Raw genomic sequence first — 15,607 nt, 5'->3', positions numbered from 1 at the left:
TACTCTAGAAACTCCCATTGAATGGAATATAAAGTACTATAAATAAATCATGACTAAATATTGAGCAAAGGGCTCTTCTTTGGAAACATAACACATATGGGTAAATATTTTAGTATTCACATTTTATTTCTTGACAAATGGAACTTTATAACAAAGGGAAAGTCCAAAGTTCATATGCAATAAGGGAATATTTTACATAATGAATTGGGTTCCCCATTTTTTTCTTTCCTTCAAAATGGTTATATCAAAAAGTTCAGCTTTTTGACTTGTAAGGAATCCAAACCTATTTTAGGCTGCTCACATAAAATATGTATATATCTTAGGATAATTGTACAATTATAGCTTTGAGTAGTAATAATGGGAGTAATTAGAGACAAACAAAATTTAAAATAAATAAGGACATATCAGGTCACAAGAGTGTAACAGAGAGAAATCATTTGCTAAGAAGTTGGAACATTTGCAACAAATACCACATGAGTTCCCTGGATTCTCAACTTGTCATGAGAAATACATTTTTTGTGTAAAAAATAGATTATTCCAAAGACACACATTGGTATATTGATTAAGTCAAATGACTTGCTAACTATACAAGATAAGCATTGTCAACCTTCCTAGAACCTTTTCCTAATTCTCTTAAATTTTAATATTAAAGAATCACTATACATATAATTTGAGAAGTCATAAAAGCCAATGGTATTTTTCTTGGTGGTGGACTCATCTAGTTTGTTAGTTATTAGGAGAACAAAACTCAAATGTGATGCCAAAATCTTAGATAAAACTCCAAGGCATAATTTATATCTCTTTTTTAAAAAAGAATGCCCCCCATATCTAGAATTAATAAAGAAAATAGAAATTTTCTTACAAAAGAGGACATACCACAGTCTTTTCAATAGTTAATCTTAAAAACAAAAAGGAATGCTCAAATATCCAAAAACAACTGAGATAAATACAGATTAAGCCAAGACTTACCTAGTCAGGAGGACTGAATAAGATCAACAGGTATTTTAAATCGAGCTAAAAATCAGAGAATATAGTACTGTTTTTATTGTAAATGTATATGCAGCTAAGGAGAATAAAAGGTAAAACTATCATATTAATAAGCTGATGATAAGTGAGGTCAGTAGAAGAAAAAAATTTATAGAAGGCTAATAGAAACTCTTACTCCCAGTTGAACTGCATTTGCAGATGTTGATTTTAAAGTAGTAATTACGATGTTGGTTATAAGGGTGGGAACCTAATCTAATAGAATTGATATCCTTGTAAAAGGACACACATGAGCATACCTCCCTCCAACCACTTGAACATCTGAAAAGCCACCAAAGGATACCTGAAAAACAAGTCAGGAAGAAGGTGACAAAGATTCTTTATTTTAACAACCTATAGTTGGTCTCTTAAATCTTTCCCTAGACCTGCCTATTAAAAAATACTTGTAAAATCAGTTTTTATCAAGAACCCTAGTAAATATATTTATCAAGAATCTCCCAGTATCTGATCACTTTTGAGATTTAATCAATATCTTTATCCTTCACCACCCACCAGGTGATGTCACATCACCAGGGCCTGTCTTTAAAAAGACTTGGTTTTAAGAGAGCTCATGTATAATGGCATGATTTGGTATGAACATACTTTATATACAGAGTTACCAAAAACTGTGCTGTGAATGGATAATTATGAATGTAATGCACTCCACTATTGTGATGTATGTAAGAAATAAATTTAAAAAAAGAAAAGAAAAAGACTTGGTTAGTCAGAATTCCCTTTACTCCCAATGTTTTCTCCTAGTAATTTTCTATTTAATTAATACAAGCATGCGCCTTGGTAATTAATTTCCATTTGGCCATACTGTGTTTGAAATTGACCCCAATCTGTCTCCCATGCTGCAAATTCTCATCGCAGTGATCCCCATCCTTATCATGATGGTTCTGATTAAAGTTGGTCTTATTCTTTTTTTAATGGGTATCACTGAATTTTTTTACTTATTTATATATTTATGTATTTACAGAGATCTCATCAGAAACTAACCTAGAGGGGACATTGATCTTAGACTTCTAGGCTGAGAAAATGTGAGAAAAATAACTAGTTTCATCCACCTAGATTATAGAAAAAAAATTTTATAGTAACTGAAGGAGTCTAACACACATTATATTCAAAGTCCAAGTCTTTACTTTTTTATTTATGTATGACAGTGAAATGCATTACAATTCTTATTACACATATAGAGCACAATTTTTCATATTTCTGATTCTACACAAAGTATATTCACACAAATTTGTGTCCTTATACATGTAATTTGGATAATAATGTCCATCACATTCAAGTCTTTAAGTTTGTTTCTGTGTCCTTCTCCAGTGGTGCCACAGTGCAGCCTATATGCCATTACAGACTGATTCACTCAATGTTTCTTGCACTTAGATATTTTTCTTCCTGTGTTATCAAATCAGCTATAAAATTAATAATATTTCTGATATTACTGTTTGTATCATTTATAGTATTTGTATTGTGAGGGATTTTGTTGGTTACTTTTGTTAGGCTTCTGCACTTAATCTGTGGGTACCTTGTATTACTTATTTTTCAACAAAGTCAATTGTACTCTTTATCCCAATCTTGATAGAATTAAGAGGCAGTCATTTTTCTTCCATTAATTTTCATTAGCGCAAATAGGAATTTTAGTACTATGCTAATACTATTGTTATGAAATGACATAGACATATATCAATTTTGACAACAATTAGGAACTATTTTCTTGCTATTTTTACTCCTTGTAAATGGATCTTTTATTATTTGAATGTATTAAAATGAGACAAGAAAACTAGATAAGTGATATTGGGAGCCATTTTATTCCTACATGAAAGAGGTAATTCTGTTACTTAAATATTGAAAAATATTTAATAGTTATACTTTCCTATGTAAAGATAAATTATACATCTTTTTAATTCAAAATTAAGGTGCTTTTTGCAAGGTAGAGATACTGAACCAGTTAACAGAGGTAATAAGAGAGAGATTACATAAATTATTCTGTGAAATAGAAAAGGAGGAAACCCTTCTAAACTCATTCTATGAGACTAATATCACCCTGATACCAAAACCAGACAAAGATACATCAAGGAAAAAAACTTCAGACCAATATCCCTAATGAACATAGATTTAAAAAAATCTCAATAAAATTTTGGCAAATCGCATACAAATATATCAAGTGGGTTTCATTCTAGGGGAAGGGAGAGAGGATGAGAAAGAGAATAAAACACATTGATTTTAAAAATAAGTTTCAGTGGCAGAGCAACAAGGGCTATATCCAAAGCATAAAGTGGACCACTGTTATGAGTATGCATGTATATATATATATATATATATATATATATATATATATATATATACATACATATGCATATTTGCTCCAAGCCTAAATATTTTTTCATTAAAACGGGTTTTGATTTATATATTTTCATCTATGTATTTATATTTCTTCGCATATGTACAAATAAGCTTTCCTTTCTCAAAAAGAAATGGACATACATAATTTAGTAACTAAATTATATGAAGAACTGACTATTAATTAATTCTAGAAATTCTCTTATTCTTTTTTAGTGGGAAAGTGGAATGTATTTTCTTTAAAATTTATTTGCCATTTACTTTGGGGCAGGAATTATAATAATCAATTTGTAAATATTCATTTAAACCCCCAAATATCACATGTATAGAATGTCGATTTTTACAGAAGATAAAACTGAGATAAGAGAAGTCAAATATTTTGTGCAGGATCCCAAGCTAGGATTGGAAGAAGCTGGATGTGAACACTTTTAACTGTTACAATTGGGGGAAAGCTGAATATTTATTCAATATCAGCATCCTGGAAAAATCACATGCAAAAGACGTACACAACTGTAGGGCTAGAGGTATGGTAATCCTAATTATTGGAAGTTCAAATAAGAGCTGATGTTTCAGTCTTAAGTCTGAAATCCACTAAATTGACTGGGCATGTCAACAGACTAAAAAGTCATTTTCTATGCTGCAGTCTTAAAGCAGAAACTTTCTTTGTTTGCAGGAAAGGCAGTCTTTGGTTTAAGGTCTTCAACTGATTGATGGAGACTCAGCCATATAATGAGGGTAATGTGTTCTAAAGTCTACCAATTGTATATGTGAATCATACCTAAAACATACCTTTACATGAAAATTGAGACTAATGTTTGACCAAACAAGTGCTCATTGTATCTTAACTAATTAATAGATGAAGTTGAGCATCACAGATTCCTTACTTTACTATATCCACAAACTCAAAATGGATAGTCTAAATATCTAAAAAAACTGCACAACTGTTATGTAAATACAAAGAAGAAAGTCTTTCCTCAGATTTGGCAAAGGTTTATTTGATTTGACACCCAAAGCATGGGTAACAAAATAAAATGGAGACTAACAGGATGACACAAATAAGAAAAAAAAAACTTTTGAATATCAAACAACATTATCAAGAATGTGTAAAGACATCTTACAAGATAGGAGAAAATATTTGTAAATCATGTAATTGATTAAGAATTAATGGAAAATATAAGAAATTCTTCAGACTCAACAACAAAAACACAAACACCTAATTTTAAAATATTCAAAATTGTGTGTAGACATACCTATCCAAGATAAGAAAGATAAAATTAATGGCAATAATTATGTGCATGAGAAGATGTTCATAGCTACTTGTTATTAAAGGAATACAGATCAGAGATCCAAGATGGCAGGCCACTCTGTGACCTGGGATTCAAGTAGTAATAATACTGCTTCTCTTAGAGCAATATTCCTGCTTCAATGCAGGAATCACGGCCACCATGCCTTTGCAGGGATCCAGGCCCCAGTGTCAGAGTAGGTCTCCCAACTACATGCCCACAAAGGACTACCAGGTTTTGAGAGGGACCATCAGCATTGGCATCAGCACCTAGGCAGAACTTTCAGCCATCCACCTGAGCAGAAATCCTGGAGGCCACTCCCACGTACAACACCTGGCAGCTACTCATGTGAAGGAATTCCTGCCACCACTCCCAAGTGGACCCCCATCTACCAATGTGGGGCTCCCCCAAGCCCCTCCATCTTGGGACTTTGCAGTAATGGAAACAGTCCCTTATAGTGGTATCCTGCTTGCACCTGGGAACTTCACACAGGCTCTGAAGTCAGCCAACAGCCACACATTGCATGCCACAAAGCCCGTCTCTAACTCATGGTCCAATGCCCCCACCCACCCCATCACCCCATCTCTGAAAGCAGCTGTCTCCATCTTGGGTCACCTTCATCACAATCTGTAGTGGGAGCAATTCTAAGTTTGGAACTTCAGCTGGCCAGGTACCCAGTTTCTAACTATATCCTTTCCCCAGCAGCCACTAACCCAGTATAGTGAGTGCCCAAAATAAAACAGCTCTCACAGGGGCATGTGCATTACATGCCCAAAGTGCCATACTCAAGAGCCCTGGAGAGAAAGATATCTTATTAGGAAGCAGTAAGGTAGAGGGTGAGTGTGATACAACTTAGAGACTAACAGGGAGACCAGAAACTGGGATGTCTTCAGGAGAGATAAGGAAATAAGACCAGGCACTCACATCATATGAGCGGGCCCCAAAAGAGATCCTTGAGGTGCAGACTCCTTTTGGGGACTAAAGGTGCCACATCCCACTTCCAGGTGGCCCCATCCAAGACCAACCCTCCCACCCTGGTTACCTTCACCATACTGAGGGCAGAGACACCAGATAACAACAGATGACACCACCTATTGGATCAGAAGGAAAGCAGGAAAGATACTGATCTCCAACCAAGACAATCTTCTTTCTTCCTTTGAGATTTTTTTTTCTCCTCCCTCTCTCTTCTCTGGCCCTCACATCCCCAACATATGTGAAACTGAGTACTTTGCATGAGTTAGGATTTTAAGGACTAGGACATCTGAAGTAGATTACAGTTGTGTTGTACCTTTTTTTCTTCCAATTTTTACTATTTTAACATTTTTAATTTTTCTTAATATAAATCTGTGTTTATTTTATGTTCTCTACTGTCTTCCCAATTACTTGTCTACCCAAAATTACTTTCTCTCTTTTCTCCTGCTATTAACCTCTTCTTTAGATTTCTCTTTCACAGTTCCCAAGATATAGTAACTCTATATCCTCACCTCCTACCTCCTCAGCATATCATCCTACACCTTTTGGAAAACCAAATTCAAGAGGCTTACAGGATGGCAAATGTACAAAATCACAACAGATCCACACCAAGGCACATTATAATGAACATGCCAAACATACAGAATAATGAGAGAAGATTAAAAGCCATGAGAGAAAGGAATCAGATTGCATATAGGGGGAAAACAATTAGATTGTGTGCAGATTTTTCAACACAGACTCTGAAAGCTAGAAGATCCTGGAACAATATCACATATCAAGCTCTGAAAGAAAATGAACACCAACCAAGAATCTTACATCCAGAAAATTAAGCTTTAGATTCAATGATGAAATAAAAACCTTCTACATTAAACAAAAGTTTAAAAAAAATTACAACTTGAAAGTCTACACTGCAGAACATCCTTGTGAAAATATTCCATGAAGGGAAAATAGAAAACAACAATGAAAATCAGCAAAGGGAGATATTACACGGAAGGAAAACCTAATCAAAGGAATCAAGTCAAGTTAAATACCATAGTAAACAAAGATGGCTGGGAATACAAATGATGTCTCAATAATAAACCTGAATGTTAATGGACTAATCTCACCAATCAAAAGATATAGGTAAGAAAATTGGATGAAAAAAAATAAAAATAACCACAATATTCTGCCTCCAGGAGACTCATCTCATAGGAAAAGACATTCATAGACTGAAGGTGAAAGGTTGGGAAAAAGCGTACCACTCACATGGACTGCAGAACCAAGCAGAATTTCCATACTCATATCAAATAAAGTAGACTTCAAGCTAAAGATAATCAAAAAGGATAAAGAAGGACATTTTAAACTGCAAAGGAAACCATATACCAATATATATGTCACAAACAATGGAATAACTATGTTCATCAAACAAATGTATGAAGACACAAATGATGTGAACTTTGTATATAACCAGATATATGAAAAAATAGGCTCTATATGTGTAATATAAATTGTAATGCATTCCACTGTCATATATAACAAATCAGAATTAAAAAATAAATTTATAAAAAGAATTAAAATACAAACCCAGCATGGAGGCACATGCCTGTAATCAAAGGAGATTGGGAAGATGAGGCAGGAGGATAGTGAGTTCAAAGCCATTCTCAGCAAAAGCAAGCCTCTAAGCAAGTCAGTGTCTCTAAATAAAATACAAAATAGGTCTTGGGATTGGGCCCAGTTGTCAAGTGCTCCTGAGTTCAATTCCAGTTACTCCCCATCCACCCAAAGGAGAATTGAAACACAGAATGCTCAATATTGAAATTATTGATGATATGTCATATTACAGGTAATTTATTAAGATGGAGAATATATGCATGTACATATATGACTGGGGATTATCAAAAAATACATGTGCCTACATATGTATAAATTATTAGAAAATAAAGCAACACATGGCATAATAAAAAAAAAAGAAAGAAATATAGATCAAAACCACATTGAGAGCTGGGCTTGTGGCTCAATGATAGAGCGTTTGCATGGCATGTGTGAAACACTGGGTCCAAATCTCAGCACCACATAAAATATAAATAAATAAGTTAAATAACCACAATGAGATAATACTTCATACCTACTAGAATATCTTTAAGCAAAAAAAAATAGAAAATTAATGAATGTTGATGATTAAGTGGAGAAATATGATTCCTTGTACTTGGTTGCTGGAAATGTAAAATGGGAAACCTTTGAAGAAAAGAGTATTTTCCTCAGAATTTAAACATAGTATTATTATATAACTGGGCAACTCCACTTCTAGATATGTACTAAGATAATTAGAAGCATATATCCACGCAGAAACTTTCACATGTCTATAATAGCATTAATCAAAATATCTAATTAGCGGCAACAACCCAAATGTCCATCAATATATGAATGAATAAACAAATGATGCTTTCCACAAATAATGGAATATTTTTGAGAAATAAATGGAAACAAAGTACTGATACTTCAACTTATATATACCTGAAAAATTGCCAAGTGAAAGGAGCCAGAGACATAAGGTCACACACTATATGATTCCTTTTATATATTAAATAAAAGATATATATATCTTTTATTTAATATATAATATATCTTTTATTATATATACATATATCATGTATATATGTATATATATATCTTTTATTATATATACATATATACATGATACACATATACACACAAAAGACACATATATGTATAAAAGATATATATATATATATATATGTATATATACATATATATATATATATATATATATATACACAAAAAGATATATATATACACATGAAACAGATATATATACATTCACAAACAAATTTATAACCAACAGATATTTCTTTCAGTTATGGAGCCTGGGAAATCTAAGATTAAAGATCAAAACTGTTTCAGGATCTAATGAGGCTCAGACAGATTTACTGTGTCCTAAGGTGATGAAAAGGACAAACAAGCCCCCCGAGGACTTTTTAATAAGGGCGTGGTCTGAAGGGTATGGTAGGTAAGAAATTCAACCAGTATATACAACATCTATAGGTGTGAAAGTGCCTGAATGGAAATGTCACCCCCCTTCCCCTCCTTTATAAATTCAAGTTGGGCTTTTAGAAAACTAAAGCTCTTCATAAAGAAGGCTTGGAGTGATATAAAATCAACAAACTCCACCTAGTCAATGACCTGTAAATATTTGGTGTTTCTCTTTATTCATTTATATATATATATATATATATATATATATATATATATATATATATCCATCCTTAAGAAGAATGGTAGGGATTTGTAACTCCTGGATTCTAATACTAAATTCAGATTTGTGATTAGGAGGCCAATGGTCAGCATACATTCTGGAAAGAGCCAAGTAGCCAATGTTTTCATCTTTGCAGACCATTCAGTCCCTGTTGCATTTACTGAATTCTGCTGTTAACTCTTGTCAGCAATAGAGCATGAATAGATGTTCTAATAAACTTTATTTATTGGTTCTAAAATTCGAATTTTGTATGACTTGATGTCACAAATATTTTTCTTTCCCTTTTTTATCCCAGTCACTTAAACATTTGAAACCATTCTTAACTTGTGAATAGCAAATAAAATATGAGGCAAACTGTATTTAACTCATGTGCCTGTTTTCAAATCCTTGCTCTAGAAAAAAGAAATTCAATGGAGGTTAGAACATACCTATAATTTCAATGGGAATGAAATGAAAGTGAAACAAAAACAAAAAACTCTTTTCCTAAAAACCAAACATCTTTCCAAATTTAAATAGATTTAGAATTGCTGCATGATTTTAATTTGTTTATGTCAATTAATTTTTTTGATCTCTGGAACAATAAGTGTTTTTATGGTTTTAAATGTCTGTGATATTATTGTTTAACATTTGACCTTTTGACCACAATAAAAAAATTTATAGGCCCTCTTAGGCATAATTTCATTTGAAAGTTATAAAAGAATACAGCAAATGTTAATTTTAATGTATCAAATGTTTACTAGAGTTTGAATTTATACATATTATTAATTTATAAAACTAATAAATGGCTAAGAAAATTTTGCTGATTAATAATTGCATTGATAATAACTAAGAAGTGAAATTTATTTATTTATTTTTTAATTATTATACAAATACAGCTTCAGATATTCCAGAATGTAAATAACTTTATAAAAGGAATCAAATATTTAAAGTTTAATCTCTTCAATTTGAATTTTAAGTAATATTTAACACCACTATAACATTATTATTTTTTATTTCTTATAACTTAAATTATAAAATGTAAATATAAAATTTGGAAGATGAACTTATAAAGCTTAAAGTAAACATGAATTTAGCATTCATGACGTTAATGAATACAATAATATAACAAATAAAAACATATTGTTTCCTCTGTGCGCCAAAACTACTGTGAGGGAAAAATTCATTTGACAACTTTAGCATATTTTTTATAAAATCTTTCTATTAAGCTTTATTAAAAGTGATAATTAATTTGGAATGCTTATGCTTTTATTGTTTTCACAACTAAATCAGCATTTAGAAGTAATTAATACATAAAGGAAATAAAATTAAAATCCACAGGAGTTATAATGATGAAAAAAATTAAATATTTTGTTAATAAAATCTTTATGTGGTATGTGGAATTTAGGGTAGTGTGAGAGAAAAACATATTAATAGAATAATTTCTAAGTCAGAAAAAGGCCATTTTTAGCAACTTAGGAAGCCCTAAGCAACTTAGTAATACACTGTCTCAAAAAAAAAAAAGTGTTGGGGATTCAGCTCAGTGTTTAAACCCCCACTCCTCACCTTGGGTTCAATCCCTGATGCAAAACAAAAACAAAAACAAAAACAAAAACTTCTATTGATAAAGAACTTTCCTGGCTTCCTTAATTGAAGAGCAGAAAGCCTTAGGTACAGTGTGATCAGAGTGCTATCACTAATCTTGTAGATTGGAAGATTCCTCAAAATAGGGCCTTTTATTTCTGGTTGGCTTCTCCTAGGTAGCTAACTGGATTAAACAATTGCAGTTCTGTTTTCTTTTTAACATTTCATCAACAGCAAAATAAAGCCACTATGAATCATATTTTCCTTCAACAGTACCAAAAGTCAGTATTATTGATTCAATGCAGCAATGTTCAGTAGGATAAAATTATGTTTGGCCTATACTACATTTTATGCTATGAACCTGACTCTACTCATGTCTCCAAAGGACTTTGGAAACTGTTCCAACTGGAGGAGGGCGCACGAATGCTCAAGACATATCCTGTCTACTACAGTCATCATTTCAAACATTTCCTGTGAAAACCCTAGAGGGTGAGTTCTGCTTCTGTGAGGTTATAAAATATGTACCAGCATTCAGTACAATTAAAGTTAAGCTAAGTTGTAAGGAGCCATCCTGGTTAAATGTTCTGGGAAAACTATCAAAATGCATACGATAAATCTATATGCATTTTTTGAAATTTACTTCATTTTGAATGCCTATTTTCCTCTAGAAATTATTTCTATTGATGATTTTGGGAATAATTGGTAAGAAAACTATCAAGTCAGCTAACAGAATAAACTCCCCCCTAGACATAGAAAATACTACTGTTTTGACCATTTTTCTCCTAAAGCTACTTATACAAACCAAATTACTGAGACCTTTTCTTAAAAACAACTCTATGTACTATAAAAATTGAATGAGAAAGGTAAAGCTGAAACTTGAGTTTTGAGATGAAACTAAATTATCTGCTTCTGTTGGCTGATGGGGTCTGGGCAGCTGCAAGCCTCACAAATTTCCTTCTGGGTTCTTGTTTTGCATATTGGAAGAATAAAAATCCATGAACAATAATAAAAGAAGAGAGTGAACAGAGTAGGATTTATTTAAGGAAGAAGAGATAAAACTCCCAGGGTGTACACGGGGACCTGATATTGTCACAGGGCTAGGGCCTTCTTAGAAACTGAGGTAGCATAAAGACCCTCCCCTGCAAACTCCAATTCTTGTGATGGAGTCAGAAAGATTTCAGTTATCTCCCTCAGAGTAACAGGCATTAGTTTATTAAAGGAAAGGGAAAGAGAAAAGGGGACACTCTTAACAGACTGTAACCTCTTGGAGAGTAAAGGGACAGTGTGTCTCTTCCCTTCACTCCAGTTTCATTGGGGATCCCAGAGAAGTTTCCAGAGAGTCTTTCCCAGGTCTTCTTCTTGACTTTTGATTGACAGCATCAGGATAACATCAGACCTTCAAGTCCCACTGCCATGACAACTCGAGGTCACCTTGACCCATGCTGACTGGTTCTAATTAGATTTTTAACCATACTGTTTACAGATTTTGTGGTTAAAAGGAATGAATTATCCTTATCTCCGGGATCTGGTCTGTGAAAAGGTTCACAAAGATCTCCCCATTCAGAGTAATTTGGGTTTCTCTTTTGGATATGGTTTTGGGCCAGAATTCTCTTGCAAATAAAAGCTAGCTTGCTGAGTAGAGTGACATTTTCTGTCCACTTAAGCCAGTCAGGGCTACAAGTCAATTGCTTCTTGGAAAGAAAGCACTTGGGGGTCAGCAGAGTGGGCCCATTCTATAGAATTATTCCTTTAACCTCATGTTTCCACCAATGTCATCTGAAGACTGCAAGAAGCCTCTCCCCCCATCAAAGCCTCTGTTTTTGCCTACTTTTTAAAAGATATTCAGAGATAAGTAAAGTTCTATGCAATTCAAACCTTGAGAGATAAAAGAAATGATTATCCTCATTCTGTTTTGCTGGAACAGGGCCTTGAAAATTCTTATAAAGGTCTCCCTTCCCCATTGTAAGGCACCTTTTCTGAAGATGATTGACATCACTGAGTGATCCATTCCACCTCTGGAGCCTAGGATCATAAGAACTATTTGTGTTCTTAGCTTTAACTGGAGAGCTCAGGAAAGTATTTGTGGATGCATTCAATAGCTATCATGATGAGCCTGAATCCATTCTTTGATGTTTTCTGACAGCTTTGAAGTCACATTCCTTCCTTCCCTTCCATTCAACATCAGGGAAAGCTGATAAGAAAGTTAGAAATGCAGGTTTTCCCTCCTCAGGCTCTGGAAGGAAGTTCAAATCATGCATGTTCACGTTCAAGCCCTTGTATAATCCTCACCACAGGTCCACTCACCAACTATTGTGAAAATCCCAGTCACTCTCCTTTCCTGAATCTCAGCACTTTACTGACATGCTTGGAAAACCTGCTCTGCATCTCCAGAAGCCTCATTATATGAGTAATGAACCTGTGCATGCATGACATCATCAGCCTCAAGCAAATCTGGGGAAAAGAGGAGTCAGTTAATAAAGAGTGGGTAAAACTTTTTTATTTTTAACAGAATTTATTGGTTTCTTTGAGTATCTCTGCTCTGGCTTTGAAAGAGCTATTTAGGTTCCCCTGGTCTTCTTGTTTGGGAAATGCTTGGCTGCAGATTTTAAAATCCCTTTTTTGTTTCTTCAGCTTTTATGCCTCCTGGAAAACCAAAGGCACCCAGGCTCCTTGCACACAAATCATCAGTGAGCATTTTAGTAATAGACAGGGGAAAAGTGTAACCAATCCCACCTCCATGTATGCCTTCTCAAAGACATCATAATTGTTCTTACGGAGGTTTTTGAGCATTGACCTCTGGTCAATGATCATCAGTAGATAGCGTTTGTGTCTTTTATCCTTTCCCTGTTTCTGCATGTGTTATTCATAACTGTGGATCTTGATGGTCAAGGCAACAATTTGAGCCTCCAGGGATCTGGTGTCCTCAGGGTTTGCCATGACTGTGTTCATCAACTCTTCTTGCTTGATTCTTAGCTTCCCTTTCTGGTTGGCCATTTCCAAAAACAAGAATCTTCACAACATCATCAACTTTCTTAATTCCAAGGATGTTCTGGTATTCTTTGAGCAGTGTGGAAGAGGATGGGTCATGGTCTTGTTTGGGCTGGTGTTTGGATAGCATATCCACCAGCTGCCTGTAGGAGACTTTGAGGCAGAAGGCCTACTGGTCTGAGGGAAGCCTGGTACTCTGGCTCCCCAGAAGGCCAAAGACTAGGGCCAGGTCACTGTCTGGGTTTGAACCCATCTTTGGGCCCTCCACACAGCCATCAGCATGGTGACTTCTGACCCTCACCAGGCCGGCGCCACAGCCATTGTCCCCTTTGTGATAAGGACCTGGCCACAAGGGTGCCACCTTGATGGCTCAGTAAGAGTGGGTAAAACACTTTTATTACCTCTGCTTCTGATGTCCAAAAAGATTCCCAGTATATCAACACACATATTCAGGGCAATGTAGTTGGTAGGCAGATCAAGTTCTGGATAACTACGAATGGAGCACTGTGATACTTCAGAAATTTTCTCTGAGCTCTACAATACATTCTCTCTAGTGCAAAAACTTAGTACTATATTACTCTTAAACAAACAAAAAAATTAGTCAAATTAAATTTAATAAAGTTTAATTGAGCAGAGAAGAGTTTAGGAATTGGACAGCCCTCAGAGAAGTTTACTCTGTGATGGTCTGTCAACATTCATGGACAGAAAATGAAGTGAGGTACACAAAAACTACACTTTGCCAATCAGTTTGCCTTATTGGAAAATGGTGAGATCATTTAGCTACTGTGATAGAACTCAGCTGCTGTGATTGGCTGGGACACAACTATTCCTTAGAAAAATACACTTCCAAGTTACATTTTCAGTTTAGTGCTGTTAGGTTGCACTTCATTACAAAGGAACTCAAAGTTCAGAAGCAGCCTTAGACCTAATATAGTCTAATTTGACCATATTGTATTATATATTTACTATTATTATTGTTCTTTTTTTACATGTGACCAATTTTGATATATTTGACCTATTTGGGATATTGTCTTCTTGAGTTTAAGATCGTTTAAACTGTTCAGTTTATTTTATTTTATTTTATTTGCTTTGCTTATTTATTTATTTATTTATTTGCTACCTGTCATTCTCTCCCTCCCACAATATAGGGCTACTAAAAGGATAAGCATATACTTACTTATTTTTGCATCCAAGATTATTTTTATATTCTCAAAGATATTATGTAAGAAATGCACTGCTGATGTTTTTATGTAAAATGAGTCAGCTTGAAACAAAAATTTAACATCTTATGATAATGTATAATAAGAGATTGTGATATTAAAAAATTAGAAATAACATGATTATAATGTACCATGATGTAATTATTGGCTCTCCAGAACTGAATGTATAAAGATTTATTGAGCACATTATTACAATCACAGCCTGTACTAGGTTCTTTGGTTTGGTTTTAAATGGCTTTATCCATATATAGTTTACCTTCCATACATCAATCCAAAGTGCACAATTTAACATTAATATATTCACAAGTCTGTGAAACAATAACCACAGACTAATTCATACACTTTTATAGTAGATTTTCCTTCTGGATATTGATAGATTTTGTGTTCACTTGTATAAATTACAAAGAGTCAAACTTGACTTCCATTAAATAAATGTGGCTCTGGATAAAAGTCTTTTCTCATTTTCTGTAAGAACTATTTTTAATTTATGTGTCCTCTTCAATGTCCATACCTCTTTACTTTCAGGAGATGACTTTGGCCCCTTCTTTAAGCAAGAAAAATAAATAGGAGAAGATGATTTTCCAACTTTGTTCTATCAAATGTAGGAAACTTTCAACAATGGTACATTTTTTTTCCAGTTTTCTTTTCTGTTACAGTGGATATTTTCCCTTTGTTGTCCTTATGGTTGTAGTTCAAGGCTATATCTGGTCTTTCTGATTTTTTTTCATTCTAGTTTCTCACTTTATTTCTTCTATTTACAGTGACAACAAATTTGTACATTTCAGGTCTTTCTTAGCAACCCACTTGGAAATATTAAGGTCATTCAAAACATCTAAAACTGAATTCAAAACACAGTCTACATATACTTTGCCTGTTATTCTGTACCTATTAAATGATAACTCTCCATGCACTTTCATAGGTTACAAACCTATGGGTTCTTCATTTTAATCTTTGCCCTTGTC

At 33.9% G+C, this 15,607-nt stretch overlaps 1 protein-coding gene across 1 annotated transcript; it reads right to left on the bottom strand.

Annotated features, from left to right (window-relative positions):
- Window positions 1–13,071: 13,071 nt before the first annotated feature.
- On the bottom strand, window positions 13,072–13,746 carry LOC113181455 (small ribosomal subunit protein uS15m). Its single transcript, XM_077803140.1, is given in 4 exon segments — window positions 13,072–13,450; window positions 13,452–13,538; window positions 13,540–13,644; window positions 13,727–13,746. Coding segments are annotated over 4 exon segments (591 nt in total).
- Between the last annotated feature and the right edge of the window lie 1,861 nt (window positions 13,747–15,607).

The sequence above is a fragment of the Urocitellus parryii genome, chromosome 10, assembly GCF_045843805.1.
Source record: "Urocitellus parryii isolate mUroPar1 chromosome 10, mUroPar1.hap1, whole genome shotgun sequence".
Lineage (NCBI taxonomy): Eukaryota > Metazoa > Chordata > Mammalia > Rodentia > Sciuridae > Urocitellus > Urocitellus parryii.
This window is presented reverse-complemented; position numbering and strand designations above follow the sequence as displayed.